At 40.8% G+C, this 22,015-nt stretch overlaps 1 protein-coding gene across 8 annotated transcripts in view; it reads left to right on the forward strand.

Annotated features, from left to right (window-relative positions):
* The first annotated feature begins 120 nt into the window (after positions 1–120).
* Positions 121–22,015, forward strand: part of SLC35F5 (solute carrier family 35 member F5) — a 53,085-nt gene continuing 31,190 nt past the window's right edge. For 2 of the 8 annotated variants that reach the window (XM_073305264.2, XM_073305269.2), the window contains exons 1-7: positions 671–1,241; positions 1,879–1,947; positions 3,666–3,739; positions 10,576–10,658; positions 11,096–11,188; positions 15,714–15,858; positions 17,071–17,214. In XM_073305264.2, the coding sequence (XP_073161365.1) occupies positions 11,142–11,188; positions 15,714–15,858; positions 17,071–17,214 (336 nt within the window). In that variant the 5' untranslated portion in view covers positions 671–1,241; positions 1,879–1,947; positions 3,666–3,739; positions 10,576–10,658; positions 11,096–11,141. Of the gene's footprint in view, positions 262–669; positions 1,242–1,878; positions 1,948–3,665; positions 3,740–10,575; positions 10,659–11,095; positions 11,189–15,713; positions 15,859–17,070; positions 17,215–22,015 lie in introns of those variants that run through there. The other 6 variants (XM_073305267.2, XM_073305266.2, XM_073305265.2 and 3 more) reach the window with 6 other exon arrangements.

Consider the following 22,015-nt stretch of genomic DNA (forward strand, 5'->3'; position numbering starts at 1 on the left):
GCCGCCGCCAGCGCCGCCTCTCGGCCCCCGCCGCCGCGTCGGCGTCTCTGGGAGCGGCCGCAGGCCGGCGAGTGGCTCTCCGAGCAGATCGATGGAGGCCCGGCGCGGCTGGCCGGTGGGGGCGCTGGCTCTCGCTCGCTGGCTCTGGGATGGATTTGCCGCGGCCCAGCTGCGACTCCGGGCCAGCCACCATCTTAGAGGAGAGGAGCGGGCCGCGCAGCGGGACGGAGGGGTCCTGGGGCCGGGCCCTGCCGCACACAGGTACCGGCGAGACCCGAGCAAGGGCTTCCGGCGCGGAACCGAACGGGGAACCGATGCCTCGTGTCCGGGGCGCCCCGACTAAACCCTGGCCCGGGGTGTCAGTGGGGGAAGGGACCAGCCTCTTCGCCTTCTCGCCCCCCTCGTCCGTGAGGGAGGGTGGGGGCGGTGCCCAGCCTGCCCAGGTCGTCTTCCCCTGACCAGCCTCCCTCTCCGTGGGGGGAGACTCGCCGCCTTCCCCCACTGTCACCTGCGTGTGAGGGGGGAAGCCCTTCCTTCTGCCCCCGGGATCCACTGGGTGGGGGGCTTAGCTTCCCCTGCACATCCACTTTTCGTGGGGGGGGGAGCTGTCTCCTCTCCCTCACCACCAGAGTAGGGGGTGGGGAATGGGGGCCTGTCTCTCTCTCCCCCGCATCCTCGGGGGGGGGGGGTGCGCGCGCGGAGGAAGGGAGGCTATCTCCCCTCCCCCCATCCCCAGAGTGGGTGGGGAGGGGGCGGAGGGCTGTCTCATTCTCTCCCACCTGATCCCCAGAGTTGGGTGGGTGTCTGCCGAGGAAGGGGGCTGCCCCTGTCCCTCTTCCCCATCCCCGGAGTGGAGGAATGGCGCGGGGGAAGGGGAACTGTTGTCTTTCTCTCCCCATCCCAGCAATGTGTGTGTTGGGGGGAGGGTCTCTTCCTTTGCCTCCCAACTGTGGAGTGGGAGGTTTTTTTTGGGGGGGGGGGAGGAGGTCTCCTATTTCTCTCCCCCATCCCTAGAGTGAGTGGGTGGAGGGGGAAGGAAACAGAATCCAACCCCTACCCTGGAAGCGTCTCTCTAGAAGTGCAGCATTGTGCCTGTTCCCGAATGTGTAAGGCTACCGCAGTTATGAGGGTGAGGAGTACTTCCGGAGACTGTGCTGGACTTGATCTCACCACTGCTGTGTAGTTGTCTACCCCGCTGCAAGCTGATTTCTTTTGATCTCCTATTAAGAAGGATTGGACAGGTGATTTCCAAGAAATGCTTATATGTTTCTGATAATTCAGTAGCTGATATTCTTCCGTGTGTGTGTATTAAATGCATGGTCCAGCATGTTATTCGGGGACACCATTGATCAGATGAGAGGTAAAAGTGAGGTCCTGAGCGGTTATTAAAGATTCCCTAGTACTTTGCACAATTGTGGGTGAAACTGCCTGATGTTTGGGCCAAATTCCATTTGGGTAATTTATGTTCTTCCTAACTAAAATTCCTCTGTATTAATTTTATATTGTACATGTCATATTCAAAATTGTTGTGTAATGTTACCAGTTGTCTGTTTTGCCGCAAAGGTGTCTGCCCTTCAGTGGTGGGTGAAGTTATATGTGTGTAAGGTTTGTCAGTTAGACAGTAAAGTTTTAGGATTCTTCCATATGGAAGATGCTACGTAGACACAAGTGTTCTGTGTGATCTCTTCGTAATGTTTGAACTTGTGGAGTTCATGGTCGGTTTATTCCAGTAATTGTCAGTTAATAGTTAAACACACCATGTAATATATCATTTCTATTCACACTTGCAAATTACAATATAGCTGAAAATTTATGTTTCTGACACTTGTATGAGAATTTAGATATATATTTTTTTCAAGTATTCCTCTTATTCTTCAGATCCTGGGAACCAGCTCTACTATTATTTATATACAGAACATTTTGATGTCATGGAGGTACTGTTTTCAAGTGAGTATTGCCTTTTGTTGGACTCCACATGTCTCATGAGATAAAATAAATGAGATATTTTAGCTAATTCAAAACAAAATGCTTTCTGTGTGTATTTTGGTCTTCTATTTTTTAATTAATTTTTATTTGGGCTGGTGTGGTAGACTAGTGACAATACTCAGCACCAGCATATGAGACTTGGGTTCGATAAGCTGTGCTTTACTTCATGATACGGGGATTTTTGTGGAGGAGTCTACTCTTTTTATGGAGTTTTCTTTGAGTAAGGACTGTGGGATTAGACCTTGAGTGATGGCAATATCGCTCGGAAAGTGTGCCACCCATCTGATTTAAAAATTGCCGTTGTCTTATTTGAAGGAAGTCCTCACCACCCCCACCTGCTATTCCTATGTAGTATGGTGATTAATTGTTATGGAAGTGAATTCTTGAGGTAGTAGAAAGGACAACAAAGAAAACCCTATATGTTTTCAAAATTATTTGCACAAAATGCACCGGTTTGTTTTGCTTTTGACTTTTGTGCCATCAAATGAAAAACAGTGAGACACGAGTTAGTCAATACAAAGGCTGACCATTTCTATATAACCTCCCTGAGATTGGTACCCTCATATTTTTTTTATACGTTTGTCCTGGCTGACTAATAGGTATTTCTAGAATTGGAAGGATGGCACTAAAATGATTAGTCAATCCACTTCTATTCATTGTCTGGTTGTAACTAAAACATAATTTCTGTGTCTTCATCATATGACCCATATACTTCATGGGTGTGAGTGAAATAAGAATCCACTGAGGCCAGTATATTTCAAGTCTCTTTTGACACATTCCCTTATGAGAACAGGCAGTGTTCAATTAGTCAGTACATTTTAAAGTTGTTTTCATGTTGGCCCAGATTGTGGTGTGGGTGCAGAACTGTGAAGACTGGGAAAAAAAATTCAATCTGTTGTGATTGAGCTGCTGTCCAGGTGCCTTTGTCATGGACTAGCTTTTACATAGAACGTCTGCAGTATATACACTGGTTTAGCAATTTTTGTGTTCATAAAGCGGTTTCCCTTATGATCAACAAGCTATTTGATTACTTCATATTCTCAGAGATATCATATTGTCTGCCTTCACTATTAAATTGTATTATAAATTGAGAATAGTGATATTCTTTAGAGAAACATGTGGTGCTAATGTGGCTTTGCTGTCAGAGATGATTGGACTTCTTGCAAATGGAACGACACTTGTAGGATTACACATACTTACTACCCTTCTAAATACACTTTTGGCATATGTATCTTAGTAAAAATGGTGTTCTACATTTTGTGAATTAGCATAAGGCCATTCCAGCCCATTGATCCAAATGTAGGTAGCCAAGTGAAAATACATGTGAGATCATTTTAAACGTCCAGGGATTGGGGTAGTATCTTTTATTGGACCAACTTCTGCTTAAAAGTTTGTCTCTCTCACCAACAGAAGATGGTCCAACCGAAGATACTTCACCCACCTTGTCTCTCTAATATCCTGGGGCTGATGCAGCTACAATAACACTGCATACAATAAAGGCATTTATGTCTGGGAATATCAACTGTTAATGAAGAGTATTTCTACCTAAAATTAAGTGATTGAGAATAGTTTAATGTGGGTGGGAGGGGGAAAGACACCACAGAGTTGGGATTTTCACTCTTCACAAGGTGTTGGAAAGGGGTGTTCTAAAGTTTTCATTCCTTTTTGGCTTTCTGCAGAAGGCCTGCACGTAACTGGCTGAAAAAAAATGGTTCCACAAGATGACAATCTCAGCCCTAATATGGTCTAAATGGTAAGGAAAACTATTTTGTGTCTAGGCTACTATCAGCCTCTGTTGAAAAGTGTTTATTAACAAAGGTGGTTTTGAAGCATATTTAACTGTTATTGTAAAGATGACACATAAAGGAATTCTGATTTTTGTTGCTGATGCAATGAACCAATGTCTGGAAGTTGAAAGCTAGACAAATTCAGACTGGAAATAAGGCGTACATTTTTAACAGTGAGAATAATTGTAACAACTTACTAAGAGTCATAGTGGATTCTCCATTACTGAAAACTTTAAAATTAAAATTGGATGTTTTTTCCAAAAGATATGCTCCAGGAATTATTTTGGGGAAGCTCAGTGGCTTGTGTTATAGACAGATGTTATACATAGATGATCAGTGGTCCCTTCTGGCCTTGGAATCTGTAAATATGTCTTAGACAAGCAGTACGTTTTGCCTCAAATAACAAAGAGGGACATTCAGCACAATTTTGAAGTATATCTTTTGTTTAATTGTGTTCGGGTTTAAAAAAACAACCAACCAGACAAAAACCATATGATCTGTTGCATGCTGTCACCTCCATCTCACAACATGCATACACCACAGGAGCTTGCACATAACCGGGCAGGAATGTCAGACACATTCTGTGAGAGGGCTGCAATATATATTTAATCTTTGTTCTTGGTCCTGATGTTCAAAGGTAGGATGCTAAATTGTCTTCAGATTCCCACTGACGATAATAGGCTTTGAATGGAGTTGTAAGTGCTCAGAACCTTGTAGGAACCTAGCTCAAAGGCAGGTTTGCACAGTGATAGAGGGTAGAATACGGTCCTTATGCAGTAACTAAATTGTAGCCCAAATTCTGTACTGTAGTACATGGGGTACAACTCCTATGCACTTAAATGAGAGCTAAAGCTGTATAACTGAACAGAATCTACCCTTAGAAAAGTAAACTGTTGCATTCAACTTCAATGGGTTGTGGATGGAAATGATAGAGGGCAGTTTTGGGACCAGTGTCTGTTTTCCCCCTCTGTTTGGTCGCTGGTGTGTTCAGTTACAATTACTGCTATTGTGTGCGTAAATCACATAAACATAAAACTGCACCTGTATTTATTTAGCTTTAAAGTAGTAGATGTATCATCCTAGCTGTATAAATGAGGCAGTTCACACCTCTCAAATTTATGTAAGGGGTCCATCCACAGTGCAGCTGAGAGGTGAATTCTCATCTTGGGTAGAAGTACATGCACTAGTGTTGCAGCGATGGCGTGGGTGGTGACTTGGGCTACCTGCTTGAGTTCAACCTGAACCAAGATATGCACTTGGTTGGCTAGCTAGAACTACCACCTCTGCCATTATGGCCTCACTGCTATTTTTAGCATGCCAGCTCAAGCAGAACTGGGGTGTTTACTTCTGCCTGAACTGGGAATTACACCTCCCAGCTGCAGTGTAGACATAGTCTAAGACAGGTATGTCAAGTCATGTTCTGCAGAGTCTGACTTTGTTATGCGTCTGGAAAAATACTTAAGGTGGGCAAGATGTTTGATACCAATAGCATAGGTTAATGTAGTTCCTGCGCATGTATATGTGTATAATTATTTTAACCTATTAAAAAGATTTTGCTTTCTGAAGTGCCAGCCCCTGTCTGCCACAGGGTTTCATAGTAAATGTAAAGTGATCAGCAAGTATAGTGTGCATGCTAGGTCACTGTGGGTAGCAACCTACAGTGGATCTGGACTCTCTGACCTCCAGAATGCATAAACAAATAAGGCTTTCATCTTCAAAGTATGCTGCAAGTGCCTCTTAGCCTGGCTTATTAGAGTGATTCAGCATACGTTGCATGTCTTATTCCTGGGGGAATTCTGTGCCAAAAATTAAAAATTCTGTGCACAATATTGTAAAATTCTGCATATTTTATTTGTCAAAATAACAGGACAGTTTCAATTATTTTGGTATTTTATTTCAAAATATCTGTTAGCAAGTATGTCTGTAACAATACACACAACAAAAAAGATTTAGGAAATGTTTTTGACAAATAGATTCCTTACTGGACATACGAATACAGAACTTTGAGTAATAATTAGGGCTGTCAAGCCATTAAACAAAGTAATTGCGATTAATCACGCGATTTAAAAAAAGTAATGGAATACCATTTATTTAAATATTTTTGGATGTTTTCTACATTTTCAAATATATTGATTTCAATTACAACACAGAATACAAAGTGTACAGTGCTCACTTTATATTTATTTTTCTTACAAGTATTTGCACTGTAATAAACAAAAGAAATAGTATTTTTCAATTCAACTAATACAAGTACTGTAGTGCAATCTCTTTATCATCAATGTCTAACTTAGAAATGTAGAATTATGTACCAAAAAACCCTGCACTCAAAAACAAAACAGTGTAAAATTAAAGCGCTTACAAGTTCACTCAGTCTTACTTCTTGTTCAGCCAACCACTAAGACAAACAAGTTTATTTCAAGGAGCTGACTGAGGAGATATCTGAGCAATTATCCTTGAGAAATCGTGGAAGACCGGAGAGATTCCAGAAGACTGGAAAAGGGCAAATATAGTGCCTATCTATAAAAAAGGAAAGAAGGACAACCCAGGGAATTACAGACCAGTCATCTTAACTTCTGTACCCAGAAAGATAATGGAGCAAATAATTAAGCAATCAGTTTGCAAGCATCTAGAAGATAATAAGGTGATAAGTAACAATCAGAATGGATATGTCAAAAACAAATCATATCAGACCAACCTGATAGCTTTCTTTGACAGAGTAACAAACCTTGTGGATGGGGGGAAAGTAGTAGATGTGTTCTAACTAGATTTTAGTAAAGCTTTTCTTACTGTCCTGCATGACATTCTCATAAATAAACTAGGGAAATGCAACCGAGATGGAGCTACTATAAGGTGGGTGCAAAACTGGTTGGAAAACCGTTCCCAGAGAGTATTTATCAGTGGTTGAGTCATGCTGGAAGGGTATAACGAGTGGGGTTCCGCGGGGATCAGTTCTGGGTCTGGTTCTTTTCAGTATCTTCATCAATGATTTAGATAATGGCATACAGAGTACACTTTTATAAAGTTTGTGGACCATACCAAGCTGGGAGTGGTTGCAAGTGCTTTGGAGGATAGGATTAAAATTCAAAATGATCTGGACAAACCGGAGAAATGGTCTGAAGTAAGTAGGATGAAATTCAATAAAGACAAATGCAAAGTACTCCATTTAGGAAGGAGCAATCAGCTGCACAGATACAAAATGGGAAATGACTGGCTAGGAAGGAGTACTGCGGAAAGGGATCTGGGGGTCATAGTGCACCACAAGCTAAATATGAGTCAACAGAGTAACGCTGTTGCAAAAAAAGCAAACATCATTCTGGGATGTATTATCAGGAATGTTATAAGCAAGACATAAAAAGTAATTCTTCTGCTCTACTCCACTCTGATTAGACCTCAACTGGAGTATTGTGTCCAGTTCTGGGTACCACATTTCAGGAAGGATGTGGACAAATTTGGAGAGAGTCTAGAGAAGAGCAACAAAAATAATGAAAGGTCTAGAAAACATGACCTATGAGGGAAGATAGAAAAAATTGAGTTTGTTTAGTCTGGAAAAGAGAAGACTGAGAGGGGACATAACAGTGTTCAAGTATGGAAAAGGTTGTTACAAGGAGGAGAGAGAAAAATTGTTTTTCTTAACCTCTGAGGATAGAACAAGAAGGAATGGGCTTAAATTGCAGCCAGGGAGGTTTGGGTTGGACATGAAGAAAAACTTCATAACTGTCAGGGTGGTGAAGCACTGGAATAAATTGCCTAGGGAGGTTGTGGAATCTCTATCACTGGAGAAATTTTTAAGAGCGGATTAGACAAACCCCTGTCAGGAAAGGTCTAGATAATACTTAGTCCTGCCACGAGTGCAAGGGACTGGATTAGATGACCTCTTGAGGTCCCTTTCAGTTCTATGATTCACATTTGCAGGAGATAATGCTGCCTGCTTCTTGTTTACAATGTCACTTGAAAGTGAGAACAGGCATTCTCATGGCAGTGTTGTAGCCGGCCTTGCAAGATATTTATGCGCCAGATGCTCTAAAGACTCATATGTCCCTTCGTGCTTCAACCGCCATTCCAGGGGACATGCACCCATGCTGATGATGGGTTCTGCTCTATAAAAATCCAAAGAAGTGCGGACCGACGCATGTTCATTTTCATTATCTGAGTCAAATGCCACCAGCAGAAGGTTGATTTTCTTTTTTGGTGGTTCAGGTTCTGTAGTTTCTGCATTGGAGTGTTGCTCTTTTCAGACTTCTGAAAGCATGCTCCACACTTCGTCCCTCTCAGATTTTGGAAGGCACTTCAGATTCTTAAACCTTGGGTCGAGTGCTGTAGCTATCTTTAGAAATCTCACGTTGGTACCTTCTTTACGTTTTGTCAAATCTGCAGTGAAAGTGTTCTTAAAATGAGCAACATGTGCTGGGGTCATCATCCGAGACTGCCATAACATGAAATATATGGCAGAACGCAGGTAAAACAGAGCAAGGGACATACAGTTCTCCCCCAAGGAGTTCAGTTACCAATTTAATTAACGCATTTTTTTTAACAAGCATCATCAGCATGGAAATATGTCCTCTGCAATGGTGGACGAAGTATGAAGGGGCATATCAATGTTTAGGATATCTGGCACGTAAACACCTTGGAACGCCAGCTACAATAGTGCCATGCCAACGCTTGTTCTCACTTTCTGGTGATGTAAATGAGAAGCGGGCAGCATTATCTCCCATAAATGTAAACAAACTTGTTTGTCTTAGTAATTGGCTGAATAAGAAATAGGAGCTGAGTGGACTTGTAGGCTCTGAAGTTTTACATTGTTTTGTTTTTGAGTGCAGTTATGTAACAAAAAAAAATCTACGTTTGTAAGTTGCATTTTCACTATAAAGAGATTGCACTTCAGTGCTTGTCTGAGGTGAATTGAAAAATACTATTTCTTTTGTTTATCATTTTCACAGTGCATATATTTGTAATAAAAAATATACACTTTGATTTCAATTACAACACAATACAATAGATATGAAAATGTAGAAGAATATCCAAAATATTTAATAAATTTCAGTTGGTATTCTATTAACAGTGTGATTTAAAATTGTGATTAATTGTGATTATTTTTTTAATCAAGGTTAGGTTTTTTTTAGTTAATCGTATGAGTTAACTGCGATTAATTGACCGCCCTATTTCATAATTTATTTAAACTACAACACAGAAACATATTTCCTGCACCCATCAGAAGCCGGGCAAAGGCTTAGTAGTGTCAGGAGTAATGGAGGAGCTGAGGGAGAGGGAAGTAATTGCTGGAAAGGAGCCTGGGAGTGAACCTGGAGGGCAGTTGGGTATGGGTGGGAAAAAATAAGGAACAGTTTTTCTGGGGGGGTAGGGGAGGGATTGTTAGGGAGTTGGGGACCCTCCCCCATGCTGACCCCAGCCTCTCCCATTTAGTGCCTTTGTGTCCCTGCACCCCCACTCAACCACTCTTCTTCCCCCTGCCCATGTGTCCCTGTACCCTCTCTCAGCCATCCTGTCAACATGTGACCCACTCCCATTCAGCTCCGCCCTGTCCTCCCACTAGCCCTTCTGAACTCCAGTCTGTGACCACCCCATGTGACTCCCATTCACCCCATGTGCTCCCCTTTGTAGTCTCTCCCCCCCACCCCCCAATATTCCATGCCTCCTCACCCGGATCCGCTGTCATGGCGCTGTAAGGAACGCAGCCTCTCTTCTCTGTCACCTGCTACAAGGAGTCAGTTGCTGGTCTGCTCTAGTGCCACAATAGTCCCTGGTGGGGAAAAGGCAGCTCCTCTCCAGCAGAATGTATTTTCTGTGGAGGAAAAGAAACCCTGCAGGTCTAAGAGCCTGAACTTGCACAGTGCTGGGCAGTCAACTTCGATGAAGTGTACTGGGAATTAAAGGTGTTACTTGCTTTGCAGGATTGAGCCCTAATTTGTGTTGATTCTTCTTTATTCACTTTTAAAATGTAATTTAGAGTGCTTGGAGAGCATCAGTTAAACTGCGAACAAGAAAGAACAAAAGCTAGTAGGCCTTGCTAGCTAGGGGGTACACCCTTGGCAGGTATTAAAGGTGAAATGTAGAGTTGGAGGGAAAAGTTTGCTCTTCGCTGCTCTCTCTTTTTAACACACAATCGGGGACATTCATTGACACAAGATATCATTGAAGCCAAGAGCTTAATCGGATTCAAAAAAGGATTATGCAGTGACATGGATAAGGAGAGCATTAGGTAGGATAGAAATACATATCAATACAGTCTCTGCACCAAATGTAAGACCCAAAAAACAAACCCCACTAGGAGAACCAGAGGAAGGAGCCAGTGTAATTAAACTTTTTGAGAAAACTGAGGTATTGTTTCATGGTCTCTGTGTGTATATAATGTCTTCTGCAGTTTCCACAGTATGCATCCGATGAAGTGAGCTGTAACTCATGAAAGCTCATGCTCAAATAAATTGGTTAGTCTCTAAGGTGCCACAAGTACTCCTTTTCTTTTTGCGAATACAGGCTAACACGGCTGTTACTCTGAAACCTGTTTCCATTTGTGGATCATTAAGAGAGATTTAAATAAGCGAAGGGTTGTGCTCCCACACCTGATGCTGTTTCACCTTTATGCTCTATATTACTAATGATTTTCAAATAAATCATTAAAATATGGACTGAATTGTTAAGATTGTTTATATTTGCATCTGTAACATTTAGGCCTTGGGAGTTTTGATATTGCAATATAATTTATTGTTTTCTGTTTAGGAAACTTATTGAATGAACATGTATATATTACACAGTATTTCATATTTTATTATTTTTTTTTTTTTAGGAGACAGATTTCATCTTGACAATGGCAGCTTGAAGTCTATTAAAGTCCAAGCATTTATTTTGTTTTTAAAAATTACTGTGCAGGTATGTAAAATATAAATCTCGGGAATTATTTTCTCAATGTTCTTCTTTATTTCAGCATGTTGTTCTCAATGTGGGGAAACAAAATACTGCATATTTTCACTTCCTTTTTACAAATATTCATGATTTAAAATCTGTTTGCATATTGTGAAAAAATTGAAATAGTACAACAGTTTAAGATATCCAGAATCCTTATTTTCTCTTCACACAGTTTGCATTCCATATTAAATTTTACAAACTTTAATAATGCTGTGATACATAGTGCTATAAGATGTCTTATACCGAAGATTTAGAGAAGAATCATGGGTTTGATATTGAGGATCAGAACAGATACCCAGGACACTGTCAGCTTTCAGTCTAGTCAGTATTGCACCTGTCTTGTGTGCAAACTGAGACTTCACAATCACATTTTCCTATTAAGCTTTTTTTTCTTGTTGCAGCCTGAAACACAGAAAACAAGAAACTGGCCATATAGGGGAAGTGGAGATGATAAATACACACATTGCTGTCAAATGCACAAGAAAACTGAAAAGATAAATATTTTTTCCTTAATTTCTTAGTTATGGTGATCTTGGCTGTTACTTTTAATAAGTATTGAAAAAACCCTTCAGACATAAGTGGTTTTTTAGTTGGTGTCAGTTAAAATGACTAACCATGAGTAAAAAGCAGTATAATATGTATTAAAATGTATCCATAAAATATAAACCAATTCAGAGAATTTGTGATCTCTGAAATATTAGATGAGTAATTTTAGGGGGAAATCCTGCCCTCTATTATTCTCTCCATCAGATTCCAGATGCAGGAGAAGTGGGGTGGGTCTGATACGGAAGAGTAGGGCAAGAGGTCAAGAGACTATAGGATGATCTGTTCCAGCTGTGTGCTTTGGAGCAGCAGGGGGATCTGGGATATGACTAAGTAGTATGATGGCTGAGGGGTCAGTGGCTCCACCATTTAGTGGATTTACTGGTTGTTCCTAACCCCAGCAAAGCAGGCATGTGGGAGCCTTAGGCTACAATAGCCTTCAGGCTGCACTAGAAGCTTGAGAGCCACTCTTTTATTAGTTGTCAACCTGGGTGTGGGAGAAAATTCCTTCCCTCTGGCTTCCTTGAATTCTTTCACACACAAGTCCTGTTTGGCTTATCCATTATGCAAAGGGCTTGGCCCTAGAATATTATTTAAGATCATCTTCTTGGCCCAATGTTTTCAACATGTATTGTTTTCACCTCTTTGAATTCCTCAATTATTTTCTCCTTCACCACCCACATTTAAATAAAAATTTCTGGCCCTCATCAGGTCCTTTGTAAGTGGGTTCCTACCTGCTTTATCCACATTTTCTCTCTTTTGTGTCAAGCCCTTCCTTCCATCAACCATTCCATTCTTTATTGTCTTCCAGTTTGCTTCCATCACAAACAACTGCATGCTTTTTTCAGCCATCCTTTTTGTAGAGAACACCTATCCTGATCTTCCCTGGAAATTCACTGCATATCTCTTGGATCCTTCCTCAAGGCCCACTACTTATGGGGAAATTGTCAGTTAATAATGGCTACATGGATTGCCATCAGGGACTTCTGATATTTATCTTAATTAATTGTCTGTCTTAAATCAACAAAAACATAACTTTCTGGCTGGGCACATATCTGATCTATTTAAAAGCATGTTCTTACTGCATCATCTTCACTTCCTTATTACTTCTGCTTATTTGTTACACCCATTTTTTGCATATTAATTAGATGTTAAGCTCTTTGGGGATGGGAGAGCCTTTTATTCTCTTCACCTTCTAATGTGATGAGGCCCCAATCCTGACAGGAGCTTCTAGGCATTACTATAATACAAATGAATGTTTTTAATTATTTCTGGGAGCACTAAAGTTGACTTTCCAAACAGGTGAAGAAATGATCCATGTCTTGCTGACAGTCTAAAGACAGACATACAAACAGAGGGTAGGGGAAAGGTATACAACTTGTGCTGGCAACAGATACAGTATAAGTGGGGCTGGTAGCACTGCTTGTTGTTTAAGTTACCCAGCAATTCCCATTATTAGACCCTGGTTTCAGTTGCTAGGTCTAGGAGCCGGTGAAGGAAGAACAGGGTGCGAGAACAGGGGATTGGGAGAATTCAGATTGGATGAGGATTGGAATGGGGGAGACTGGGACTGGCAGGACAAGAGTAGAACTGGAAACCAGTGGGGTAGAGGCAATATATAGAGGTGAGGGAAGACAGATGTGGCAAGGAGCTGAGATGCGTGGAAGAAATGAAACTGAATAGGCAAAGGGACTGGCATAAGTAATCAGGGAAGCTGAGGACACTGAGGTTGGGTGGGAAGCCTGGGGAGAGGGAGCCAGTGGGTTGGGGGAATGTGGGCAGGTGATGGGAGGCCAGAGACAAGGGGGGAGACCAGGAAGTGGGGGAGGAAACTGGACTGGCTGGACAGGAAGACTGGGAGCAAGGAATTGGGATGGGAGAAGATTGGAAATGCCTTGACAAGAAGACCTGGAACTGACAGGAGTTAGAAGGGTGGGGCTAGATTTACTGGGAAGGGCGATTAGTATCAGAAACTTGAGGAGTGGAGACTCAGTATAGCTTCAGTGTCTCTCACCAAACCTCAGTCTCTGGCCTCTCTAGCTGAGGTTTTTTTGCCCTGCTTCATTATCAGCCCTCACCTGGAGACATCAACAGGGTCACCACTCCATCACTCTCAGCCTTCAGCTCTCTTTGGCTCTACCGCTCAGAGAGCCAGGAGACATCTCCCTTGGCTAGTGTCAATCTTCAGCCCTCTCTGGTCATGGCTCTTACAAGTTTTGTAAGTGACCACCCAACTGCCTTCCTGCTTTCTGCTATCACAAGCCTTATCGGGGTCCACTGCACAGCTTGGGAACTCTTTCTGATCCGTCTTTCAGGGATATTCCCTGCCTCATTCCATTTAGCTTTGCTCTTCTCCTGAGTGCTGTCTCTAGAATTTGGATTCTGAACTCTTGCCTTTGGCTGTCACTCATTTAAAACTTCCAGGGGCATCCCTGCCCTCCTCATCACACCAAATTAGGGCACAAGGCTGGACTGAAATTGGAGAGGGGCCAGCTACCTTGTTTCACTATTTCTTTCAGCAAAGCAGGTTGTCTTGGTTTATTCCAGAATCAGGATTTGCTACATAAAAGTTAATGAGTTGTTAGATGAGTTCAAGAAGGAATCCTTACTATTATAGCTTTTTATTCTAACAAATAGAAAAGAATTTTAGGTATTCCATGACTAAATCTCTTAAATACATTTATTTTCAGAATATGTGTATATAGAAGTGCAAGTAGAAGCATAAAGCTTGCTAAATCAATATCTCTTACCAAGGTCCACTGGCAAGTACTTAACTTCTTTCTGGCATTAATAGTCTGTGGTATTAGACTTCTAACTTCCTGTTCAGAATCTAAAGAAAACATTTTGTCATCCTAAACTAATACTTTTTTTAATCATAAAACTTAAGGTCTTGCTGAATTTCAGGTCTACTGATGGGCAGTCTTAGTGCCCCATATGACTATAGATTTAGTTGCATAATAAACTTGAGTCCCCTTCTGCTCACCTTGGTGAATGTACAAATGTGTGTGTATTGCTGGCATGGTCAAGATAAGACTTTGTTTGGAGTAAGACTAATGCAGCTTGTGATTTCAAAGGCATCTGGAGCAAGGTTTAGAAAAGGTGGGTTGATTTCACTCTCCCTGCCCTTTAAAAGACATGTATGATATTTTCCAATATACCTTCTTCAACTTCAATATTTATTATATACAGAAAAACTGTTAAAAGAATGTTTCAAGGGCTTGACTGTGAAAGGTAAAGTTAGGAATTCGCAATGACAGCCTGGGACTGGCCATGCAATATTTACTCTGTTGCCATGTATGTCTATCCTGTGCACTGAATGAGGCAGGGTATTGTGGGGGGAAAAATAGTATGTGATCGTGTAATTAAAGATGGTACAATGATGCATATGCCCAGGGCAGCAGAAATAAATTTGCGTGGGCAGCTGTATATCTAGCATTTTCCGACTGGATTTTGCAGTCTAGATAATGTTTTTAATGCCCTTATTTGATCAGCATGCTCCTTCCTGTGCATATGAGCAAGTATTGCCATAGTTCAACATTTTAAACCCTTTTATACTTTTGGCATTCTAGTAATTTGATCATCTCTTCCTTATACTTAAGTCCTGATAAGGTAGATCTTGTCAGTACCAACTTGGGTAGGGACTTTTAAAATTGCCAGAGGTCCTCTGTGTGTTAACCTAAACTTTGTCTTGAAATTTCTAGTAGACATGTCTGCATGTTCTCCCGTTGATTTTTATTTTGTTTTAAATACATCTGTACATAAGTCGTCTTAATGTCCTTTTATATTACACACCTAGCTGAAAGCTAGGACACGTCTACAGTACCACTGAAGTCCATCTAACTTACGTCACGTGGGTGTGAAAAAGACACCCTTCTGAGCAATGCAAGTCACAGTGACCTAAGCGCTGTGCATTCCAGCGCCATGTTGGCATAGAGTGTCTTCACCAAACGTGCAGCTGTGCCGATGTAGTACTTCTTTCTAGTGTAGACCTGCCCCATGTCTACAGTGGTTGTTTTGATAGCTAGGTATTCAGTATTCATGCCATATGAATAACTGACTTTTTTTTTTTTTGGTTCCGGGGAAAACCCAAACTGGAATTTTTGCTGCATTGAAAAGTTGGAGGAAAAAAAATACAGTTTGGGTCAATTGAAACATTTTGTTTAGATTTGGGGCATTTTCAACTTTTTGTCTTATTAAGAGCAAAGGAAACTTAAAAACAAAGGGTCTAGATTCACAAAACCATTGAGACTGTGGGGCCCCTCTTATACCTTATAAGCCTAGGATCTGGGAAACCTGTTTCAAGTCCCTGCTCCAGAACAGTGACTGTAACCTGGGTCTCTCAATAGCATATTACACACACTTAATGTCTGTTAAATGCTACTGATGGCTTTTTTCTTACTTTCCTTTATATTGATATATACTATATTTATAGTCACTGTCTATAATCTGTATTTTGTTTTCTTTATTGATGTTTAATAGGTTACAAATGGTGTGGGTTTTTATCATGAACCGAATGAGCTCCCAAAGCAGTTCCTCCACTCAGCGTAAGCGAATGGCTCTTGGAATTGTCATTCTTCTACTTGTTGATGTGATATGGGTTGCATCCTCAGAACTCACTTCAGTAAGCATTGTTTCATGCTTCTTCTTTTTAAAAAAGGGGAGAATAACATTACATTTATACAGAGTTTTACTTGACACATTTTTTTTAATCTTAAAAAAGGGCGAAAAATATCTGAATCCTCCAGGTAGCTAATCAATACTATAAGCTATGTGAACTGAGAGCCATGAGCCAGCATAATGTAAGAGCTATTATTTTAACTATGGAGGGTATTGTTTAATCTAGAAATTGTCAGTATCTTGAACCAACAATCATCAGAGGGGTAGCCATGTTAGTCTGGATCTGTAAAAGTGGCAGAGTCCTGTGGCACCTGATAGACTAACAGACATATTGGAGCATAAGCTTTCGCGGGTGAATACCCACTTCGTCGGATGCATGACTGCATGCATCCGACAAAGTGGGTATTCACCCACAAAAGCTTATGCTCCAATACGTCTGTTAGTCTATAAGGTGCCACAGGATTCTTTGCCACTTGAACCAACAAGTATTTTTATTTTTTAGTTAGGGAGTCAAAACCTGACTTCTTCTTATATCAGTGAAAAGAAAATGCCAAGTGTTGCCACAGGGAGCAGTTATATCCTTAAAAGTTAGTCTGTATAATGAACCTGTCATTCTAGCTTTACATTTCAGATTTTATGAAACTACTGCCTGTAGCCTGTTAGGGAAAATTATTATGGCTATATTTGTTCCCATACTGAAAAATCAGCAATGTTGCTGTTAATAGACTAAACACTAATATAAGTAGTTAAAGATCACTATTGCTTAATTGTGGTTTTTAAACAATGCCAGCATGTTTACAAATGAAGATTGATTTAATAAGCTTTGAAACTTTACCATGAGGAAGAAAAATGCTGCTTTTAACCATCTTGATTTAAATGAAACAAGCACAGAAATGGTTTCTTTACCTTGTGAAATCTTTTTTTTAACTTTTTCTTTGTTTTAGTAGTTTAACACAGTACTGTACTGTATTGGTGTTTTTGTTTTTTGTTTTGTTTCCTCTGCTGCTGCCTGATTGTGTATTTCCGGTTCCAAATGAGGTGTGTGGTTGATCGGTCAGTTCATAGCTCTGGTGTTCATAATTCTGAGATTCTATCGTATGTGTTTTGACTTCAAGAAGACCTGCTGGGCTGATTTGGACTTGAAAAGCACTGATTGAGAAGTCACATGACTCATTAGTAATTATGAAGACTGTAACTATTTATTTTCATTCCGCAGTACGTTTTTTCGAAGTACGAGAAACCTTTTTTCAGTACCTTTGCAAAAACGTCCATGTTTGTTCTATACCTCTTGGGATTTATTGTTTGGAAACCATGGAGGCAACAGTGTACACGTGGGTTTCGTGGAAGGCACGCAGCTTTTGTAAGTATTTTTCAATTTAATAACCTAAATATACACAATAATTCAAAGTTTTAAAGGGGGGGAAATTGAGGGTTAGTGTATATTACTTTGCTGATAGTGATATTGGCAAGGCCCCCTACTGGAGATGCCCATTATGCCAGAAAATATTCTTTACCCAGCGTAGTTAAGCCACCACCCTGAACATTAGTTTTACTGGCAGAAATAATTTTGACATTATAAGTTGCATCTACATGGGGTTATTTTTGCTGTCATATCTGTGTCAGTTAGAGGTTTGGTTTTGTTTGTTTTTTCCTCTTCTCCTTGTCTTCCCTGTCAACATAGCTTTACTGGCAAAACTTTGTAGTGTAAACCTGGCCTTACAATAACATAAGCTAAACTCCAGATGTTAAGTGAATCAAATACTGATTTCATTAAAATACCATTACAAACTGAACAGACAGAAATGGTAATTACAGGTTGTACAATTGAGTCTAAACCTGGAACTCTGTACTCTAACATTATGATTTGTCACTTTTTATATCCAGTTTCTTCAGATTAATTCTGACTAGCATGTTTAGAGAGACTACAATCACTCTTTTTTTTTTTTTTTTTTTTTTGAGATCACGTTCAGGAACTTGTTAGAATGAGTTTTAGTTTTGTCACCAACTAAATGTATTTGTAGGGTTTTATGTTGTTAAACATCTTTGTGGACAAAGACTCTGCTCACATTATGATGGGCATATTCTACACTCAAATTTGGTGTTTGATATTAAATTCAGTGTCTAAAGCAGGGGTGGGCAAATTTTTTGGCCCGAGGGCCACATCAGAGTGCAAAACTATATGGAGAGCCAGGTAGAGAAGGCTGTGCCTCCACAAACAGCCTGGCCCCCACCCCCTATCCGCCCCCTCCTACTATATGTGCCCCCCTGAGATCCCACCCATCCAACCGTTTCTTGTCCCCTGACCGCCCCCTCCCAGGACCCCCGCCCCTAACCACCCCCTGGGATTCCACCCCCTATCTAACCTAACCTCCCATGCTCCCCGTCCCCTGACTGCCCCCCACACCCCGAACCTCTGCCCTATCCAACTGCCCCCTGTCCCCTGATGATCCCCCCCAGGACCCCACTCCCTATCCAACCCCCCCCTTGCTCCCTGACTGCGCCCCAGGATTCCCTGCCCCTTACCAACCCCCCGGCCCCCTTACCATGCCACTCAGAGCAGCATTTCTGGGTGCCACACCGGAGCCAGACACACTGCCACGCTGCCCTGCATAAGCGCGCTGCCCGCGCGGCGGCATAACTACAGGGGACGGGGGACAGCAGGGGAGAGGCTGGGCGCTAGCCTCCCGGGCCAGGAGATCAGGGGCCGGGCAGGACGGTCCAATGGGCCATAGTTTGCCCAACTCTGGTCTAAAGACTCAACTCTCATGAAAGGCTTGGAACTAACCTCATGTTACAGAGGCATAGAAGCAATTCCAGGGGAAATTTCAGAAGTGCTAAAAAAGCAGGCAGAATCACCTGGGTAACTGTATGTCCATTAGCCTGACATCAATCGGGGCAAAACAATGCAAAAGCAATACAGGATTCAATGGATAAAGAATTAACAGATAGGAATATAATTAGTGCTAGCTAATATGGTTTTGTGGAAAATAGGTCTTGTGAACCCTGATTTGAGTCTTTGAGATGACAGATGTGGTTGATAAAGGTAACAGCATAGATGTAATGTACTCAACTTTTGTAAGGTGTTTGACTTTTCATGCAACCTTCTGATTAAAAACAACTGTACTATAGCAAGAGAGCACACATTAAAGAGATTAAGAACTACTAACTGATCTCTCAAAAAGTAGTTGTCAATGAGAATCATCTTTGAATGGGGTTACTTTTGGTGGGGTGCTGCAAGGTTTGGTACTAGGTGTGACATTATTCAACATTTTTTTTAAGTGATCTGGAAGTAAATATAAAATCACTGGTGATAAAATTTGTGGATGACACAAAGATTGGCAGAGTGGTAGATAATGAGGACAAAGCAGTCATACCTATTCATCCGGATGGCTTCGTAATCTGGGCCTGTTCCAAAAAATGTATTTGAATATGGCCAGATGCAAAGTTATGCACTTAAGAGCAAGGAACACAGTCCATAACCTGTACAGTGGGGAATGGTGTCTTGGAAAACTGATTCTGAAATGGATTTAGGGGACATAGTGGACAAGCAACTGAACACGTGCTAATTCACGTTAGATCTTTTTGCCAGATCCGTGACTGTAGGAACAGTGAAGTGACTTTACCTCTGTATACAGTGTTGGTGAGTCCTTAATAGGAATAATACATACCATTCTGGTGTCAACATTTTAACATGTTGAAAAACTAGAGAATGCTCAGAAAAGAGCCACAAAAGTGAAATGAGAGCTGGAAGAAGTGCCTTCCTTAAAAATCTCAATCTACTTAGTTTATTGAGAGGAAGATTTGAGAGGTAATTTGTCTATGGTGTACTTTCTTGGGGAGAAAATGCTGGATCTGAAAAGGCTCTTCAGTCTCGTGGAGAAAGGCATAATAAGAACTAATGGATGAAGCCAGACAGATTCATTTTTAACAATGAGTGTGATTGATTATTGGAACAAACTACCAAGGGATGTTGTGAATTGTTCATCTCTTGATGTTTTTCCTATCATGACTGGATGCCTTTGTCGAAGATACGTTTTAGTTCACTACAAGTTAGTGGATTTAGTGCAGCAGTAACTGACCTTTGATACACAGGACATCTGACCAGATGATTTAATGATCTTTTCTGGTTTTATAATCTATGAAAGAAGTAAAAATAGTGCGTAAATCTCTCTCAGATTATGTAAACTTGAAGAGTAGGATTTGGTGGAATAGTGTAGATCAGGGGTCGGCAACCCGGCACGCAGCCCATCTGGGTAATCCGCTGGTGGGCTGTAAGACGTTTTGTTGGCCATCCACAGGCACGGCTCCCCGCAGCTCCCAGTGGCCGTGTGCCAAATGTTGCTGACCTCTGGTGTAGATCTAGCTAGAGTTCTTCAGTCTTTCTGGCTGTTTCCTCTTAGATATAGGGAGGGTCCAAGAGAACAATTTCATTTATTTGTTAAAAACACAATAGATTTTTATTAGTTAGGTAAACAATACTTTCCATTGAGTCTGGGAAATATAATGTCTTTTCGGGCTTTTTATGGTTTTAAAAAAATTGGTGAAAAACATTCAAAAGTTTTGACACTTGCTTTCTGGGTGCTTTTTTTGAAATGTGCTCTGTATACTGTAACTATTCATTTTTCATCACTCATTTTAATAATGTGTAGAAAGGATCTAGTGCTTGGGAATTAGTTTATACTTGAAGATAGGATAGACTTGATACTCTGAAGTGAAAAATGACTTGGCTAGTTTAGAAAGCCATTGGTGGCTTTCCGAAGTACAATGTAGAGATAGGATTATTGCATTAAGTTGGGGGTGAGGCAAGTTTTTTCTTAGGAGCAGGGGAAGAAGGTTGTTTTGTAACTGTGTAATTCCATATAAACATCTTGTTACCAGGGTGGATTTGATTTAAATCAAATTGATATAAATCACTAGTCAGGAAGACTTGATTTAATCATGGATTTCTACGTAAAAGTGCATTCTTGTCGGTTGTTATAACCTTAATACATATTCTTCACAACTCAGAGATAGCTGTAGATTTCATTTTTAGAAGGTACCCACTATACGTTTTCAAAGTGATTTATTTTGAAAATTTTTCAAATTAGTTTTACAGCTATATCAGAAAATGAATGATTGTTTGGTTATTTCATTTACCAAAGGTAATTGAAGCAGATAGTTCACCTCCCAATGACTTCATAAATATCTCCAATTCAGTAGTCATTATTTTGGAGGATTTTCTTGCCTTCCTGTATTAGGAGGAGAACATCACCAGACAGACATTTAAATTGTTTATTTTACGATAACAACATTATGTATTCTGGATTTTTTTTCTTCAACAGCAAACATAATATTTTAATAAAACAAGCATATGAATTTAATTAAACATTTGGTTTTTTTTTAAATCAGGGTTGTTGTTTTTTGTTAAAATTGTTTTTAACTAAAACAGTTAAATGAAATTTAAACAAAAATTAAATAGACTATGTCAGCCAGGTCAACATGAAAAATTTAAAATATTGGCTTCTGCAGCAAACTTCACCTTCATTTTCCTGTTTGTTGATAATCTGGAAAAGAAGAACAAGCTTTCCTGCTTTTTCAGGTCCCAAACGATTTCTCAATTTGGAATTAATTAATTAACTAATGGGAGCTGCTGGAAGTGATGGCCAGTACGTCCCTTGGCCCACGCTGCTTCCAGCAGCTCCCATTGGCCTGGAGCAGCGAACCATGGCCACTGGGAGCAGCGATCGACCGAACCTGCAGACGTGGCAGGTAAACAAACCAGCCCGGCCCGCCAGGGGCTTTCCCTGCACAATGGCGGAACAAGTTTGGGAACCACTGTTCTAGACTGAGCACTGAGTCCCATTGGGTAGATAGAAAGATTAACCTAAATAATCTCTATAGAAGCCCGTGGAACCCCATAAGATTGGGTCCCTAATCCATGAACTATTGGAACTCGTTTACAAAATTTTTCTTAAACATTACGTGAATATATTGTCTCATACTATAGAATTAGCATTCATAATCCCTATTCCATGATGAGATATCTTTGAGCTATAACGTGTCTTAATTAAAGCTATCTTTAGATAGGTTTTTTCCCTCAAAAAGCATTTTATCAAAAAAATCCAATAAATAAATAAAAATCTGACTTTTTTTAATTTTTATCCACCCTGCTAAAAGATTAC

The sequence above is a fragment of the Lepidochelys kempii genome, chromosome 11 (genome assembly GCF_965140285.1).
Source record: "Lepidochelys kempii isolate rLepKem1 chromosome 11, rLepKem1.hap1, whole genome shotgun sequence".
NCBI classification, from domain to species: domain Eukaryota; kingdom Metazoa; phylum Chordata; order Testudines; family Cheloniidae; genus Lepidochelys; species Lepidochelys kempii.